This window comes from Bombina bombina, chromosome 2 (assembly GCF_027579735.1).
Source record: "Bombina bombina isolate aBomBom1 chromosome 2, aBomBom1.pri, whole genome shotgun sequence".
Classification (NCBI taxonomy): domain Eukaryota; kingdom Metazoa; phylum Chordata; class Amphibia; order Anura; family Bombinatoridae; genus Bombina; species Bombina bombina.
Genome location: NC_069500.1, coordinates 1249093377 through 1249113253, shown reverse-complemented (window position 1 = coordinate 1249113253; position 19877 = coordinate 1249093377). Strand labels below are relative to the sequence as shown.

Here is a 19877-nt window from a genome sequence, read left to right as displayed (position 1 = left end):
TCATATTGAGGCCTATTTATCAAAGGTCTGGCGGACCTGATCTGACAGTGCGGATCAGGTCCGACAGACCTCGCTGAATGCGGAGAGCAATACGCTCTCCATATTCAGCATTGCACCAGCAGCTCTTGTGAGCTGCTGGCGCAACGCCGCCCCCTGCAGATTCGCGGTCAATTGTCCGCCAGCAGGGGGGTGTCAATCAACCCAATCGTACTCGATTGGGTTGAATTGTGGCGATCTCTGCCTCCGCAGAGTAGGTGGACAGGTTATGGAGCAGCGACTGATGTTTCTGGCGAGCCTGAAGGCTCGCCAGAAACACGGGACATCAAGCTCCATATGGAGCTTGATAGATATGCCCCATTGTCTTAAATTTTAGTTGGACTGTGCGCTCGTTAAATAGGTCCTGGAGAGAACACTGCTATACCTGGTCCTCATAGGGAACAAAGCTACCTTCATAATTTGTATATAACAAGGCACCACTGATTAATATAATGTTGAAGGTATTTACAGATAGAATATAGGAAGTTATAGGCCAATTCTAGCAATGCAGACCTATGCAATCACACCTACTTATATTGTTACATGTATTTAATTAGCCTTGACTACTGTCACTTAAAGGGACAGTCTTCTCCAGAATCGTTATTGTTTAAAAAGATAGATAATCCCTTTATTACCCATTCAACAGTTTTGTATAACCAACATGGTTATATTAATATACTGTTTACCTCTGTGATCACCTTGTATCTAAGCCTCTGCAGAGTGCAACCTTATTTCAGATCTTTTGACAGACTTGGATTTTAGCCAATCATTGCTGACTCATAAATAAGCACCGCAGTGAGCACTATGTTATCTTTATGGCATACATGAACTAGCACTGTCTATCTGTTAAAAACTGTCAAAAAAGGCAGCCTTCAAGGGCTTAGAGTTTAGCATATGACCCTACCTAGGTTTAGCTTTCAACAAAGAGTACCAAGAGAAGAAAGCAATTTTATTGATAAAAGTAAATTGGAAAATTGTTTAAAATTGCATGCCATGAATCCTGAAAGTTTAACTAACTTTGACTAAACTGTCACTTTAAGTGTTTTTAAAGTCTAGTGTGAGTATGTCTGTGCATTTTGTTAAAATAAAGAACAAAGTGTAACTGACTACGTAATTAGCTTTACTTAGGGTATAATACATTTTTTTTTTTTATCTGTATACGATTGTTCTCACTTTGAAACTTATTTGTGGTGGCATCATCCTTAAATGATACAAAAAGAAAGCAGCTCGATCCTCCTTTTCCTACCGAGTGCCACAGTTATGGAATGACCTCCCGCACACTTTCAAACCTTCCCCAAGCCTAATATCCTTTAAGAGATCCCTCTCTACATATCTCAAAACGGAATGCACCTGTCATGGTTGATTATATATTTCTTACCTGTTCTATGTAAAATTTTTGCATCTATTGTGTATTATTAATGTTTTTGAATTTTATTGTACCCTATTGTATCAATGCAATGTTTTGTGGACCCAGGACATACTTGAAAATGAGAGAAATCTCAATGTATCCTTCCTGGTAAAATATTTTATAAATAAATAAATAAATGTTATGTAGCAAGGTTAGCCTTGCATTTCAAGTTCTTTAGATATAGAAATTCCTCAATTTTCAGAGCTAAATTACATAAAGGAGAAAAACAAATAGTGAAAATATATTGCAAAGCTGTTTTATTAGACATAACTAAACATTGTATATAAAAATCTCACAGTGTTTCCTGTTCTTTTAAAGATACATAGATTATTGCAATATTTATAATGTTTTCAAGCTTTTCAATTGGGATTCACAATTGTAAGGATTACAATTATTTCAGTCAGCATTAAAATGTATTTCTGTTGTGCAGACCACTGTGAGATTGGACCCCAGTGATATCCAGTTTTCTGTAATGAAGACAGACGAGCGAGCCTCACCAGGAGAGAGCACGGTAAGAGGAGTTTATGTATAATCCGTGACCTACATAAGTTTGTTAAATTTACTTACTAAAATTGTTTGTCGATTTATTTATTTTTTATTTACATAGGAGGACTGAGACTATTGTATCTAGAAACAAAAAACAATTGTGTTCCATCTTTCTTACCACCTTTCTAGGTTAGTTATATTAATTGTTCTTTAGACATAGCTAACACATTCCTGATCTCACAATTAATACATTCTCTGTCATATCCTCTATCTATAAAGGACTCTGATCTCTTGGAGTCTAATTTTTGCTATATAATTATCCGATACAATACAGTGTACCCGCATCAACTGGCTCATAGGGAGTGACCTTTTAAGAGTGGGGGAATGGGTGCTTTCAGTCAATAGGAGATTATTCCTATCAGTGCTTTTTCTAAAGAGGTCTGCTTTCAACTTGCCATTTTCCTTATTAACTGTAGTATCTAAAAACTCAGTCCTCGCTTTACTGTATGTTAAATTAAATTTGATCTTAGAAGTAACACTGTTCAGGATATTCACAAATGTCAATAAGCTGTCAATGTCACCAACCCATATGCCAAATATGTTGTCAATATAGCGCCACCAAGAAGGCTGTTAAGACAAGACAATTTTTGGTCCAATCCCAGTCTTACATCAAGGACTCTGGCAAATGTTTGAATAAATTGAGTGAGGTCTCTGTTCCAATTAATAAAAGTATTTTATTTAGGGGGGCGGAGCCATCAACCAAGCATGGAGGACGTGTTTTATAGAGCTCCTGAAGAAAAGCATTTAATATAATGATTAACTGGAGCTACATACATGTAATTTTATCTCAAATTGTCCCTGAGTAGATAGGTTTACCCCTACAATACCGGGGGACCTCTTTCCTTTATTTTTCTTACTGGACTATACTATATACTGCCGTCGTGTCTTGAGAAACGCCTAGGCATCTGAGGCCTACAGCAGTAATGGCAACCCATACTAAAGAAAACTCCTCAACCATTTGCGCAGCTTTGCGGGAGCTCACTATGCAAATATCAGCTGGATATGATGATCTCTCAGACTGTCTGAGGACCGCTATGGCACAACCGTCGCTCTCGATTGGGAACAGACTGGGCAATACAGGCCTCCATTCCGATACAGCTCAGCTCTCTCAATGTGTGATGCAGATATCAGAGGCTAGAATAGATCTTAGTGAGGATATACCTGGTGTTTTTGCAAGCTTTACCCCACCTAACCGTGAACTAGATCTGGAGGATGAAGTCGGCACAAGAGACCGCAAGTCTAAACTTGTAATTGCGCAGAGAGAACCCCCTCCGTCAATCCGGCCACTGCACCCCCCCTCTGCGCCGAGTATCCTGAGGGAGCCTATCCCGCAAGTTTACAGCGCCACATCCAGCTACATGGCGAGAGTGATTCTTAAAAAGCCTTTACGGGGCACTGAGACCCAGCGGAACAACAACGGTTACACTTACTTTGCAATCACCGCTCTGGGAGACTGGAGTGGGCTAGGACTTTGGCCTCAGTGTAGTGGTGGCCTAGGGTGGGATCACACCATAACCGCATTGAACACCCAGGTACGGCTATCATCAAGGTCCGGCAGGCTGGATTCCACATGCTACACTCACATGGTGCGGAGCTCTTTTGATCCGGGAGGCCCCTCTTCTTGCTCGCTCTCAGATCTGCACTATACGGCTGATGAACACTGGCAAGGCCGTTAAAGTAAGATTCTGGGTTTCTATCAAAGGAGTGATCTCCGTATTAGTGCACTAAGGTTTCTACACTATTCCCTATATGGGGTCCTTGTAATCCCGGATATAAGAGACATGGGACTAGTGACTTTTCCCTTCTCCTATCCAAGGAACTTGCTTGTTTCTTTAAAATCCGGAGCAGGGTAAACTGCAGCTCCTAATGCAGCGTTAGCAAATTCTTTATCTAAACATGTTTCAGTATATGTGTAAAATTGTGTTCACAGTTCTGTTAATGCTACTAGCTCCTTCTTGATTTATTTTGTTGTACTTGTTCTTATGTGGGTATGGGTACGTGTAAAATACTGGGAGTCACTTATACACCATTCTTATTTTATTGTACAGCCTATCTTATGTGAACTTTTAATAGGGATCTTAATTATCTAGTTATGCCAGTATTATTCCTATATTAGCATAACCATTATTAATGCTGGAGTTGTTGCATACACTTGCTTATATCTTATAACTGATGCATATATCTGATTCATAGTTATAATAGAATATTATTAGAGGCCATAGGCCCTACCTTATGGACCCCATTTCAAATCACCCCCATATATAATTGAGGGCTATCTAGCATTGTGTAAACAGTAGTCTTATAAGATATGTTGACTACAACATCTGTTACGTTCTTGTCACAAAATCTGCCCATAGTGTTTCTTTTATAGATCCACACTCACTAGATCCAATTCTGCACATCAGGTATATGATTGATCCCCAACACTTAAGCATGTGTTAGGCTAGCACTTCTGGTAAATCTTCACTATATTCTCTCAGAGATTTTTGAATATGCCTTTATTCTATTTGATCTGACCCTATTTTCATGCTCTATATGACTAAACACCTCACAAAAATTGTAAATACAGAGAAGGTATCTCCCCTCACCCTTTCCCACTCTGTGTTTCAGGGTGGGTCATACCCACTATCCCTCTTCCGTTTGTGTCCAGTGGAGACAATCGTCCCCGAGGGGAGATACTGATTACATTTCTTACCCATAGTGGTCTTAACATTAATGCCATAAGCTGGTAAAATGAGTGACCCTTTATGTTTTCATATCTTGGTTGCGCCTATTTGTACAGTAGCTTATCGACTATGTTAATTACTAAACATTTTGTCTCTACCATTTAATGTTTGTGACAAATACCACTTTCTCCAGTATAACAATCTACATAGCTAACTTAGCTAAAAGTCACTAGACTTTTTATGCTGATTTAAAAATAACCTAATATTGCTTTTCATCTTAGAATGTGCGACTATGTTTCTATGCTCCCTTTATTTGAGCGCAGAGGTTTTATCAAACAAGATTATGTTCATGTTAAGAAATAGTTATTCTGTTTTTGTTGGCTCTGCCCTCCCACTCCAATCCCTATTACCACACCCAGGCTTAGACCGGGGGTCATATTATTTAGTCTATATTAGCTTCATAATACCCCCCCCCCCCCATACTGTTTAGCTTAAACCTGTAATGACCTGGAACCCAGTCCTTCCAACTAGCATTTTCAACGTATTCTCTCAATGTAACTAAGCTCATTGTATGTTTGTCATAACTTTCTCTTTATATGGGCATAATTCTTTATTTAGATAATTATTCCGCTTTGATGGAGCTATGTCCATCCCAGTAGTCATGTAAATAACAAGCCCTCCCTGTGAAGTCCACCCTTATATCCATCCAATAAGGCTTTCCATACCTGCTCTCATGCCCTATTTGGCTCCGCCCCCCCATTCCCCTCCCCACTCCACTTTGAGCGGCTCTTGCCCGCTGCGCCCCTTCTCCCCCTCCCCGCTAAATTGGCCCATAAGTGGCCAAACACAAGCCAATCCATGTTTATCTTAACCTTACTAGTTTATATTATGCTACAAACGCTTTTCAGGATAATGTGGAGAATATACTCTATTTCCCCCCTCCCTCTACCCCCATAAAACCAACCCTTCCTTGTTTATATTTTCTAAATTGATAACTTATGGTGTATTTGTCCATCACAAGGTTGGATCACTTCTAGTCTACATACCATATAAAAAAATAAAAACTGAGGTCTCAATTTGGATAGTCCAAAATTTTTACTAATACCTTTAATAAACGGGATTTATATGCCCCGTCTGTTTAGAGTTATTGCCTAGTAAACCTCCATGCTCCTTCATAACACTAACTAGCTATAGCTACTACATTCTTTTACCACTCACCATGGTAAATTAAAACATTCGATAATTTCTTTATATTCAAGGAAGAAATTGAGTACATTTCATATTAAATTGCCTGTTCACTGCAACCTCACCCAGTGCATTCATATATAATTAATGTATATGTAACATATTTGAGCTTCAATGATACATAGGTCCACTTAAAGATCTCACTACCCACATGGCTATGTTTGTATATTTCAGATGTGCTACAACAATTGCCATCTTGTTTCTCTTCCAGATTAGTGTGGTTGTTGGGAAGAAAACCTTGTTTCTGTTCAACCTGAATGATCCGGACAACCCAATAGAGCTGGCGTTCCAGCAGCGCTATGGCTCCATTGTGTCTCACAAGTGGTAAGCAGTCGGTAAAGACAGGAATGATATTAGCAGTGCCGAAACAGGATACAAATGGGGTTTTCATTTTTACAGAACATTAAAATAATTGTGTTTGTAGGCACATTATATATCAGGAATCAAGCACTGCATGGCAAACAATTTGCATTCAAAATAAATGTTTTATAATTTATTTTTATTTTTTATCCTTTATTTAAGAATCGTCAGGGTACATAAAGAAAGGAGGGGGAACACAGGAAATTATAACCAGGCATGAGTTATTGTTGACATATACAATCCATAACATCCTGGTGTCTGTGTTAGCAGTTAACTTAAGACTAATAATGTATGCACCTAGTTTTCCTTTATTTTTAACACATCAGATAAAAAAAAAGGTTAGGTTTCCCTCTCTTTCCTCAATAACCCATTCTATAGATCCTACCATATTCCAAGAAGAACTAAATCTGTGTTTCTAAATGGAAATATAATGTCTTGTTTTTCCTTAGATAGTGACTATTTTCCAAAAAAGACCTTACTTTTGATTCTGAGTTGGTATCTGTGTCTCTCTGTTCAATAATACATTGTTTTTTGATAAAGCTAATTATTTCTGTAAACTTAGGTATTGCCTTATCTTTCTACTTGTGGAAGATGAGGCTTCTTATGGACAAAATGAGAGAGTTAATAAGTTTATTATTAAGCATGTCCATATTATAGGAGTGAGAAGGACTATTCTACGCTTGGAAAAAGTAAAAGGAGTTATCTTTAAAGCCGTATTAATTCAGTATTCTAATTTTAACCAAAGTTGATTTATTTTAGGACAATCCCAAGTCATATACAAAAGTTTGAGGTGTGATTCTATTCCCATTGAATATGCGGGAGAGAGGGAAAAACAAACAAAAACAAAAAAACCCCAAGGAAACAGAAAAAGAAAATCAAAAACCAGTTGGACCCCATTGGGACTAGACAGAGAACAGTTAACCGAGTGCTCTTTTTGACTTAAAAAAATGTTCAGCTTCTGTTGCATTATCAAAAAAAATATATTGTGTTACCATCAGAGACTTTCAGCTTAGTAGGGTAAATACCTGTAGCCCTAATACCTTCTTTTAACATTTTACTGCAAATAGGAGTAAGCTTTTTTCTTTTATTGAGAGTTTCATAAGAAAAATCTTGAAATATTTTAATTTGAGCATTTTCTAATTGAACAATTTTTGTTTTTTGCAAAAATGTTGAAGAAGTATTTTTTCTGAAAAAAGACGCGATGGTGTAAGATACCAACGGCTCATGTGTTTGTATTGGGTCTCCTGTGTGTGCGCTGAGACCGACGCGGTCTTGATGGTTCGAAACATCCCATGCCATTCCTCTATTGAGAATTCTATCCCTAACTCCTTATGCCACATTCTAGTGTAGTTTGGGAGCGCGCATCCCCCAGGCACAAGAAGAAGTTTATACAGCAAAGAGATCAAATGCCTGGAAGCCGATTTCTGTGTGCAAAGTTGCTCAAATGACGTGAGCTTTCTCAGTAGATGGTGTTTGTGTCTATGAGTAGTATTGTAATGACATATTTGTAGGTAGACAAACCAAGGGATAGGAAAATCAGGAAATTCCCTCTCAATCTCCTCTCTTGTCTTCACCCTCCCATTTGTTGTATAACAGCTTAAATGATTGTTTTGTAGTAAGGTCTGTGCAGAAGTCTTTTTAAGTTGAAATGAGAGCTCGGAGTTATCGTATACAGGTGTCAATGGGGAATAGGCTGTTGAAATATGTGAGTCAGTCTGTAGTGTCCTGTCCCATTCATTGAGCATTTCTTCCAATAATGGGAAATGTGTGAGGTCTACATGTCTATACCGCTTCTGTGTCCACAGAAGGGACGTCAGATTCCTGGTATGCAAAGTGCCCCTATCTAGAGAGATCCAGATTTTTTGGTCGCTACCCTGGCACCACTCCACCACTCTCTGAAGTAAAATGGCTCTTCGGTATAATAGAAGGTTTGGCAAACCTAGTCCTCCCTCATCTCTAGGCAGATACATGGTTCTCTTGTTTACTCTAGGTTTTATGCCTTGCCACACATACTCTTCAAGTAGTCTCTGTAGTGAGGGAACGAACAGGTGGGGCAAAGGGATTGGGACAGTCTGGAGCAGATACAACAACCTCGGGAGAGCATTCATTTTAATAACATGAATTCTTCCCAGCCAGGAGATCGATTTATGTCTCCAGGAGGAGAGGTCTGCTGAGATCTGAGTTTTCAACTTCACAAAATTTGCAGTGAAGATATCTGAGACAGAGGCTGCCAGACTAATACCTAGGTATGTTAAATATTTATTTTTCAGCGCAAATGGACTGTGCTTTTTAAGCCACGCCAGAGTGGCGGAGGGCAGAGAGATATTCAAAAGTTCTGACTTTGTGTTATTTAGGTGGAAATAAGAGGCCTCCCCATACTTCCCAAACTCCTCTAACAAGGCCGGGATTGTCCTTTCTATCTCTGTAATAGTAAACAAGAGATCGTCCGCATACATTGCTATTTTGTTTTCTCTACCTCCCATCTCTATCCCCCTAATGAGGTGGTTGGCTCTGATATTGCTCGCCAACGCCTCTATTGAAATGGTGAACAGCAGGAGCGATAGTGGGCACCCCTGCCTGGTCCCATTTGAGATAGTGAAAGCAGGGTATTGTCCCTCGCCTCCCTCCCAGGGACAAACCCCACCTGATCTGTTGAAATCAAGCCCGGAAGAAATGTATTTACTCTATTCGCTAGGACCTTCGCCAAGATTTTAACATCCACATTTAACAGCGATATTGGCCTGTAACTTTGTGTCAGGTCCCCTGGTTTCCCTGGTTTTGGAATAACTGTGATATAAGCAGTCAACATGGAAGGTGGTAAGTGCTCTAGGTCTGCTAACCGATTAAATAGATCCTGCAAATACTGCAAATAGGGGAGCAAGCCGATCGAAAAGATTTTGTAATATTTTTGCTCCCAGCCTATCTGGCCCAGGGCATTTCCCATTGGGAAAATCTTTCAACGCTATCTGTATTTCCTCTTGTGTCAGAGGTGTTTCAAGGAAGTCAGTTGCGTCTTGATCTAATTTCTGTAGTTTAGTGGTGTGTAAGTACTCTTGTACCCTATGCCTTCTAGTGTCTCTCCCTGGAAATACGTCAGGACAGGTTGTGTCAAGATTATATAGATTACTGTAATATGACCTAAATATGTCCGCAATTTTGTGGCTGTCTTTGTAAATTTTCCCTTTACTATCCTTCAGCACGTATACAAAGGTTTTCAGCTGTGAGCGATGCAGCGCTCTTGCAAGCAATTTCCCAGATTTATTCCCACTCTCATAATATTTTTGCTGCATTAGAAGCGCTTTATGTTGGTTCTCCTACTGTAGGAGGCGCTTAAACTCTAGTCTAGCTTGGTTAAGGGCTGTTTCTGTTTCTGAATTAAATGGATTTTTTTTATGCTGTTCCTCTAACTTCATGATGCTGTCAAGAGCTGAATTATATTTCTCTTGTTAAGTGTATCCAGTCCACGGATCATCCATTACTTGTGGGATATATTCCCTTCCCAACAGGAAGTTGCAAGAGGATCACCCACAGCAGAGCTGCTATATAGCTTCTCCCCTCACATGTCATATCCAGTCATTCTCTTGCAACCCTCAACATAGATGGAGGTCGTGAGAGGACTGTCGTGTTTTATACTTAGTTTATTTCTTCAATCAAAAGTTTGTTATTTTTAAATGGCACCGGAGTGTGCTGTTTTTTCTCAGGCAGTATTTGGAAGAAGAATCTGCCTGCATTTTCTATGATCTTAGCAGAAGTAACTAAGATCCACTTGCTGTTCTCACACATTCTGAGGAGTGAGGTAACTTCAGAGAGGGAATGGCGTGCAGGTTTTCCTGCAAATGAGGTATGTGCAGTAAAATATTTTTCTAAGGAAATGCTGCTGATACCGAAGTAATGTAAGTAAAGCCTTAAATGCAGTGAAAGCGACTGGTATTAGGCTTATTAATAGAGATATATACTCTTCAAAAAATGTGTTTTAAAACATTTGCTGGCATGATTAATCGTTTTTTAACGTACATTTGGTGATAAACCTTATTGGGGCATAATTTTTCCACATGGCTGGCTTAATTTCTGCATAGAAACAGTTAACTGAGGCTTCCCACTGTTGTAATATGAGTGGGAGGGGCCTATTTTAGCGCTTTTTTTGTTCAGTAAAAATTCAGACTCAGACTTCCTGCTTCTCCCTGCATGATCCAGGACTTCTCTAGAGGGCTCAAAAGGCTTCAAAAGTCATATTGAGGGAGGTAAAATGTCACAGTAGAGCTGTGGCAGTGTGTGTGACTGTTTGAAAAAACGTTTTTTTCTATTGTTAGTCCGTTTTGGGTATTGAGGGGTTAATCATCCATTTGCAAGTGGGTGCAATGCTCTGCTAACTTAATACATACACTGTGAAAATTTGGTATAACTGCTTTGGTTCATTGTTATTTCAACTTGGGACAGGTTTTGTGCTTCTTAAAGGCGCAGTAGCGTTTTTTATATTGCTTGTAAACTTGTTGTAAAGTGTTTTTCAAGCTTGCCAGTCTTATTGCTAGTCTGTTTAAACATGTCTGACATAGATGAATCTATTTGTTCATTATGTTTGAAAGCCAGTGTGGAGCCCCATAGGAATATGTGTACTAAATGTATTGATTTCACTTTAAATAATAAAGATCAGTCTTTATCTATAAAAGAATTATCACCAGACGACGAGGGGGAAGTTATGCCGACTAACTCCTCACGTGTCAGTACCTTTGCCTCCCGCTCAGGGGGCGCACGCTAATATGGCGCCAAGTACATCAGGGACGCCCATAGCAATTACTTTACAGGACATGGCTACAATCATGAATAATACCCTGTCAGAAGTATTATCTAGATTGCCAGAATTGAGAGGCAAGCGCGATAGCTCTGGGATTAGGAGAGATGCAGAGCGCGCAGGTGCTGTAAGAGCCATGTCTGATACTGCGTCACAGTTTGCAGAACATGAGGACGGAGAGCTTGATTCTGTGGGTGACGGCTCTGATCCGGGGAAACCTGATTCAGAGATCTCTAATTTTAAATTTAAGCTTGAGAACCTCCGTGTCTTGCTTGGGGAGGTTTTAGCTGCTCTGAACGACTGTAACACAGTTGCAATTCCAGAGAAATTGTGTAGGCTGGATAGATACTATGCGGTGCCGGTGTGTACTGATGTTTTTCCTATACCTAAAAGGCTTACAGAAATTATTAGCAAGGAGTGGGATAGACCTGGTGTGCCCTTTTCCCCTCCTCCTATATTTAGAAAAATGTTCCCAATAGACGCCACTACACGGGACTTATGGAAAACGGTCCCTAAGGTGGAGGGAGCAGTTTCTACTTTAGCAAAGCGTACCACTATCCCAGTTGAGGACAGTTGTGCTTTTTCGGATCCAATGGATACAAAATTAGAAGGTTACCTTAAGAAAATGTTTGTTCAACAAGGTTTTATCCTGCAGCCTCTTGCATGCATTGCGCCTGTCACTGCTGCTGCGGCATTCTGGTTTGAGTCTCTGGAAGAGGCCATTCACACAGCTCCATTGGATAAAATTATGGACAAGCTTAAATCACTTAAGCTAGCTAACTCATTTGTTTCTGATGCCATTGTACATTTGACTAAACTAACGGCTAAGAATTCCGGATTCGCCATCCAGGCGCAGAGGGCGCTATGGCTTAAATCCTGGTCAGCGGACGTGACTTCTAAATCTAAATTACTTAATATTCCTTTCAAGGGGCAGACCTTATTCGGGCCCGGCTTGAAAGAAATTATTGCTGACATTACTGGAGGTAAGGGTCACACCCTCCCTCAGGACAGGGCCAAATCAAAGGCCAAACAGTCTAATTTTCGTGCCTTTCGAAATTTCAAGGCAGGAGCAGCATCAACTTCCTCCGCTCCAAAACAGGAAGGAACTGTTGCTCATTCCAGACAGGCCTGGAAACCTAACCAGTCCTGGCACAAGGGCAAGCAGGCCAGAAAACCTGCTGCTGCCCCCAAGACAGCATGAAGGAACGGCCCCCTACCCGGAAACGGATCTAGTGGGGGGCAGACTTTCTCTCTTCGCCCAGGCGTGGGCAAGAGATGTCCAGGATCCCTGGGCATTGGAGATTATATCTCAGGGATATCTTCTCGACTTCAAGGCTTCTCCTCCTCAAGGGAGATTTCATCTTTCAAGGTTATCAGAAAACCAGATAAAGAAAGAGGCATTCCTAAGCTGTGTACAAAACCTCCTAGTAATGGGGGTGATCCACCCAGTTCCGCGGACGGAACAAGGACAGGGATTTTATTCAAATCTGTTTGTGGTTCCCAAGAAAGAGGGAATCTTCAGACCAATCTTAGATCTAAAGATCTTAAACAAATTCCTCAGAGTTCCATCATTCAAAATGGAAACCATTCGGACCATCCTACCCATGGTCCAAGAGGGTCAGTACATGACCACAGTGGACTTGAAGGATGCCTACCTTCACATACCGATTCACAAAGATCATCATCGGTTCCTAAGATTTGCCTTTCTAGACAGGCATTACCAATTTGTAGCTCTTCCCTTCGGGTTGGCTACTGCCCCGAGAATCTTTACAAAGGTTCTGGGCTCACTTCTGGCGGTTCTAAGACCGCGAGGCATAGCGGTGGCTCCGTATCTAGACGACATCCTGATACAGGCGTCAAGCTTTCAAATTGCCAAGTCTCATACAGAGATAGTTCTGTCATTTCTGAGGTCGCATGGGTGGAAGGTGAACGTGGAAAAGAGTTCTCTATCACCACTCACAAAAGTCTCCTTCCTAGGGACTCTGATAGATTCTGTAGAAATGAAAATTTACCTGACGGAGTCCAGGTTATCAAAACTTCTAAATGCTTGCCGTGTCCTTCATTCCATTCCACGCCCGTCAGTGGCTCAGTGCATGGAAATAATCGGCTTAATGGTAGCGGCAATGGACATAGTGCCATTTGCGCGCCTGCATCTCAGACCGCTGCAATTATGCATGCTAGGTCAGTGGAATGGGGATTACTCAGATTTGTCCCCTCTACTAAATCTGGATCAAGAGACCAGAGATTCTCTTCTCTGGTGGCTATCTCGGGTCCATCTGTCCAAGGGTATGACCTTTCGCAGGCCAGATTGGACGATTGTAACAACAGATGCCAGCCTTCTACGTTGGGGCGCAGTCTGGAACTCCCTGAAGGCTCAGGGATCGTGGACTCAGGAGGAGAAACTCCTCCCAATAAATATTCTGGAGTTAAGAGCAATATTCAATGCTCTTCTAGCTTGGCCTCAGTTAGCAACACTGAGGTTCATCAGATTTCAGTCGGACAATATCACGACTGTGGCTTACATCAACCATCAAGGGGGAACCAGGAGTTCCCTAGCGATGTTAGAAGTCTCAAAGATAATTCGCTGGGCAGAGTCTCACTCTTGCCAATTGTCAGCGATCCACATCCCAGGTGTGGAGAACTGGGAGGCGGATTTTCTAAGTCGTCAGACTTTTCATCCGGGGGAGTGGGAACTCCATCCGGAGGTATTTGCTCAACTGGTCCATCGTTGGGGCAAACCAGAACTGGATCTCATGGCGTCTTGCCAGAACGCCAAGCTTCCTCGTTACGGATCCAGGTCCAGGGACCCGGGAGCGACGCTGATAGATGCTCTAGCAGCTCCTTGGTTCTTCAACCTGGCTTATGTGTTTCCACCGTTTCCTCTGCTCCCTCGACTGATCGCCAAGATCAAGCAGGAGAGAGCATCGGTGATTCTGATAGCGCCTGCGTGGCCACGCAGGACCTGGTATGCAGACCTAGTGGACATGTCATCCTGTCCACCATGGACTCTACCTCTGAGGCAAGACCTTCTAATACAAGGTCCTTTCAATCATCCAAATCTAATTTCTCTGAGACTGACTGCATGGAGATTGAACGCTTGATTCTATCAACGCGTGGCTTCTCCGAGTCAGTTATTGATACCTTAATACAGGCACGAAAGCCTGTTACCAGGAAAATCTACCATAAGATATGGCGTAAATACCTTTATTGGTGCGAATCCAAGAGTTACTCATGGAGTAAGGTTAGGATTCCTAGGATATTGTCCTTTCTCCAAGAGGGTTTGGAAAAAGGCTTATCAGCTAGTTCGTTAAAAGGACAGATATCTGCTCTGTCTATTCTTTTGCACAAGCGTCTGGCAGAGGTTCCAGACATCCAGGCTTTTTGTCAGGCTTTGGCTAGGATTAAGCCTGTGTTTAAAACTGTTGCTCCTCCGTGGAGCTTAAACTTGGTTCTTAAAGTTATTCAAGGAGTTCCGTTTGAACCCCTTCATTCCATTGATATTAAACTTTTATCTTGGAAAGTTCTGTTTTTGATGGCTATTTCCTCGGCTCGAAGAGTCTCTGAGTTATCTGCCTTACATTGTGATTCTCCTTATCTGATTTTCCATTCAGACAAGGTAGTTCTGCGTACTAAACCTGGGTTTTTACCTAAGGTGGTTTCTAACAGGAATATCAATCAAGAGATTGTTGTCCCGTCATTGTGCCCTAATCCTTCTTCAAAGAAGGAACGTCTTTTACATAATCTGGACGTAGTCCGTGCCTTGAAGTTCTACTTACAGGCAACTAAAGAATTTCGTCAAACATCTGCCCTGTTTGTCGTTTACTCTGGACAGAGGAGAGGTCAAAAAGCTTCGGCAACCTCTCTCTCCTTTTGGCTTCGAAGCATAATACGCTTAGCCTATGAGACTGCTGGACAGCAGCCCCCTGAAAGGATTACAGCTCATTCTACTAGAGCTGTGGCTTCCACCTGGGCCTTTAAAAATGAGGCCTCTGTTGAACAGATTTGCAAGGCTGCGACTTGGTCTTCGCTTCACACTTTTTCAAAATTTTACAAATTTGACACTTTTGCTTCTTTGGAGGCTGTTTTTGGGAGAAAGGTTCTACAGGCAGTGGTTCCTTCCGTTTAAGTTCCTGCCTTGTCCCTCCCATCATCCGTGTACTTAAGCTTTGGTATTGGTATCCCACAAGTAATGGATGATCCGTGGACTGGATACACTTAACAAGAGAAAACATAATTTATGCTTACCTGATAAATTTATTTCTCTTGTAGTGTATCCAGTCCACGGCCCGCCCTGTCCTTTTAAGGCAGGTCTAAATTTTTAGTTAAACTACAGTCACCACTGCACCCTATGGTTTCTCCTTTCTCATCTTGTTTCGGTCGAATGACTGGATATGACATGTGAGGGGAGGAGCTATATAGCAGCTCTGCTGTGGGTGATCCTCTTGCAACTTCCTGTTGGGAAGGGAATATATCCCACAAGTAATGGATGATCCGTGGACTGGATACACTACAAGAGAAATAAATTTATCAGGTAAGCATAAATTATGTTTTTTCCCTACGCCGTCTCATTAGTCGCGCCTTGTGTTTTATTAAATGCCCCCTAATAACACTCTTGTGTGCTTCCCAAATGGTAGGTAATGGCAAATCTTCAGTCATGTTTAAGTTAAAGTATTCTGTTTTTCTGGAGGTGATATCTTCTCGCACTAGTGGGTCGTCTAATAATGTATCGTCTTGTCGCCATATGTACGACGTGGCTGGGGTGTCCGGCCAATTCATCTCAAAGGTGACCGGCGCGTGGTCCGACCAGGTAATAGCACTGATGTCACTACGTGTAATGTATGCAATACCCTGCGAGTCTGTGGAAAAAAAAGTCAATATGAGAGTATTTCTTATGTGGGCTGGAGTAGTAGGTATAGTCTGTATCTGTGGGGTGCATTGTTCTCCAGATGTCGTGTAGCATGTTGTCTTTGAGCACCGTGTTGATTTGCTTTAAGACATGGTGAGGAGCACTCAATTAGAGGTATCTAATCTAGAGTTAAGCATTGCATTAAAGTCTCCGCCTAAAAATATCACCCCCCTAGCTATCTCAAGCAATTTACCCGATAAGTTCCTGAAAAAGACGCGCTGGGCTGTGTTAGGAGCGTATATGTTTGCGAGTGTTACCTGCCTGCCCTGTAATAGTCCCACCACTATGACATATCTGCCATCTTTGTCTTTCTCTAATTTCTGGAGCTGGAAAGGTTTTCTGTGATGTATTAGTATACCCACCCCGTTCGGCTTACAAGGGCCTGATGAAAAAAAGGCAGTGGGGTATTTAACGTTATGCCTAGAAATATGGATATGCCCAGGCGCCAACCAACGGAGGCAGGTATTTGCAACACACGGGAAGTGATATAGAATCAATTTATTACATACAATATAAATAAAACAATATAAACCAATATTTCATGGATCCATGATGGTTTTCACAATAAGGTTAAAAACAATAAAAATCACAGATGAGTGTCATAAATATGCACAGAGTAAAATGTATATATATGTGTGTATAAAAACAATGGTAAACTCTCTAGAGTTGAGTACAAAGATCAATGGGGAAAGTCCAAAACTGAAATAGTAAAGATGGTTGGAACTGCCAAAGAAACAAGTGCAGAAACAATTATACTGTAGTGGAATCCAATGGGTGTAAAAATGTGGGATAGGTGAAAAAAAAAAAAAAAGTGTGCAATCGAAAAAAAACCTCTGTTAGAACATCAGATGCGTGTCACAAAATATATAATATATCAATCCAAAAAATATATAATATATCAATCTAAAAAATGAGATGAAATAAAAATGTGAAAAAACTCCTTGTGCAAACTAGCGTGTCAAATAGTAAAAAATAGAATGAAAATGTCTGTGTCCAATAAAACAAAAAAAATGCCAAGAAAAACAGTTGAAGAAAAGTGCTAACACCAAAAAACCTTTTGAAAGTCTATTCAACTTGATAGATGTAAGTATCACCAAAAAGACGAATTTTGATTGTAGTAAATGACACAAAGGTCGTGAAGGAATGTATCTAATGATGGGCTTTGGTTGAAAAACGATCTTTTCCTAAAAGAACAGAAATAAATATAGTGTAGATGGTACAACAGTAGAAAATAAATAGAGTAAGGCTTACCAGTGTCTACGCGTTTCGGCCCGTATTAGGCCTTTCTCAAGACTGATCTGGGGTCTGGGGTCAATCTTCCCTCTCCATTGGGGTTTGGGGAGGTAGATTATCAGGGCCTGGAGGTGTTATACCCAAAGTGGCACAAAACAAATCTAGATCAGACAAAGATCTGTATAAGGCAATCTTCTCTCCCTTGGAAGCAATGATGCACGTGGGAAATCCCCCACCTGTAAGGTATTTTGTTATCTTGTAGTGTTGTGGAAAGAAATCTCAGGTCTCGGCGCTTCTGGAGTGTCGCCGGACTAAGATCTGCAGAGTGATACCAGCATGTTGCACCGGATGTATACTTCTGCTATTCCTGAGTATCTCCTCCTTGTCTTTATAATTGAGCAGTCTGAGGATAACGTCCCTCGGCGTAGCTTTACTTGATGGTTTGGGACGGAGGGCCCTGTGTGCTCTTTCTATCATTACTTCAGGGGCCATAGGCGTGCCTTTAATTAGCCTGAAAAGGTCTTGAAGATATCCCTGTAGTGCACCGGGGTTAACTGATTCAGGGACCCCCCCTCATGCTTAAATTATTCCGCCGGTTGCGGTTGTCCAAATCTTCTATCCGGTCCATCAAACTTTGAACCATATTAGTATTTTGCTGTGTTTGTAAGGTAGTTTCTTTTAGTTTCTCTTGCAGAGCACTTTGTGTCTGTTCCACAATGGCCACTTTTTGTGTTACTTCCGTAAGATCCCTGTGTAGCTCACTAAACAGGTTTTTAATTTCAGAGACCACTTCTTTTATATCTTCTTTAGAGGAGAGAGTTTTCAAATCATCTTTTGTAACATATTGGGGCAGAGCAAGGGGTAGTGAGGAAGTCTGGGCAGTTTCACTCATATTTATGTGCTGCTGTGATAGGTTTTCATCTTCTGACTGTGTGTCCACACGTTTGAGATAGTGATTCATATTTCTAGTTTTGGATCCTTTCTCCTGCGAGCCTGATTTCTTCTGAGCCATCTTGTAACCAAAACCCACAGGAGGGCAGGTCAAAACCACACTAAGAGGCGCAAAAGTTTCTTATCCTTGCTGTTCTGTCTTACAGCTTGTAAGGGAGATTATGATCTGCTTGTACAGCAGAGCTATTAACCCCAGAGGAAACTGTGAGGTTACTTGTTAAATAGTGTCACCTCTTTCACCAAGTTTAAACAATATTTGAGCAGGCAGGATAATCTCTGTAAGGGTCAGTAGTTCCCCCCTTTTCTCCTCATTCCATTTACCCCCACTACAACCACTTTAATACAACTTAGTGGAGTCACAATGCGAGGGCCCAGGTCTTATGTGGTGCTGCGTCACTTGCGATTGTTAGGGCAGCATAAAAGGGTACTCTCAAGCGTGCAAGTCACTTTGTTATCCCCAGTTCTAGTAGGAATAAATGCTAAAGTTGCATAAAGTTATAACCCCTGTTGTGCTTATCTGAACCACTGTACCGTAGGTCACTGTGATGTCGGACTCTCACCGCGCTGTTACAGGGCATGCTCTCTGCAACGGTATCTGCGCAGTTGTGACGGTGTCTTTAATGCTGACAGAACACTGTTAGTTTATAACAGGTCGTGGGGTATTTCCCATCCAGTTGCGAGTGAGCGGCTCCTGTGCAATCATCTGTGGGTGACTGCTCGGCCTTTGGATGCTGCTGCTCATTTTAGTCGGGATGTGGCCTATTTCAAAATCCTCCGCTCTCTTACAGCTCCGGTTCCCTCTCGGGGTCTGTTCTTACTTTTGTGACGGCTCCCCTCGGTTCTGAAGTATAATTGTGGAATTCATTCATCCTAGTAGTAAGATTTACATTATGTGGGCCAGCTTCAGCTCCGGAGCTCTAGGCTAGTGTGACCATTCTCCTGCACGGTCAGGCTCCGCCCCCCCCTACATGGGGTTTTTATACAGATGTAATTTCAAATTGAAAACCAAGGAAAACATGCCCAACATGCACCTCACATTCCCAGACTGGAATACCAGACCACAGGACTTACCTTCTTCTCCTCTGTGGCAATATTATGCACCCTGCAGAGAATGGCAAAGAAGGGTCACTTCAGGGCTTTCCTTTCACTTAGAGCAAAGGTTCTAATTTCTTGGGCATTCAAACAGGTTCCCACAAGGCACAACTTCCCCCTGTACCAAAAGGGTTTCAACAACGCTGAAGCAGGGCACAGCGTAATCAGCGCAAATGGATGGCGCTTTGCTTGAAGGTGGAGTGGGTCAATGGATGATCCTAGCAGGCTATTCCCTGCGTTAGGCCCCACGCCAAGGATTCAGCCGCATGGGCGTTTTATATCATTTTGGTAGCACAATTTGCATTGTTTTGCAGTATGAGTAGACATAATCATTGAAAAGTCTCTTGAGTATGTCTATATTATATTATGCACTGTAGCCAAATAGGAGCAGGTCTAAATGATCTCCAGCATTGGTCAAGTACTCATTATGTAGCATTTAACAGGCTCAAGGTTCTGAATCCTGCATGTTCACTTTAGCATCACACACAGTATTCTGAGCTATATTACATGAAAATCAGGCACAAAAGTGCATTACATTTTTTGAACTATAAACTATATTGGGCCAGATTACGAGTGGCACACTAACAGTTACGTGCGAGCAAAAAACGGTTTATTGCGGGTGTTTGCATGCGTTGGGTGTAGCAC

General features: G+C 41.5%; 1 protein-coding gene across 1 annotated transcript in view; it reads left to right on the top strand.

Moving 5' to 3' along the window:
- Positions 1-19877, top strand: part of WDR19 (WD repeat domain 19) — a 296764-nt gene that overhangs the window by 21704 nt on the left and 255183 nt on the right. Inside the window, exons 7-8 of the mRNA XM_053704050.1 lie at positions 1875-1955; positions 6113-6225. Of these exons, the coding sequence (XP_053560025.1) occupies positions 1875-1955; positions 6113-6225 (194 nt within the window). The remainder of the gene's footprint in view (positions 1-1874; positions 1956-6112; positions 6226-19877) is intronic.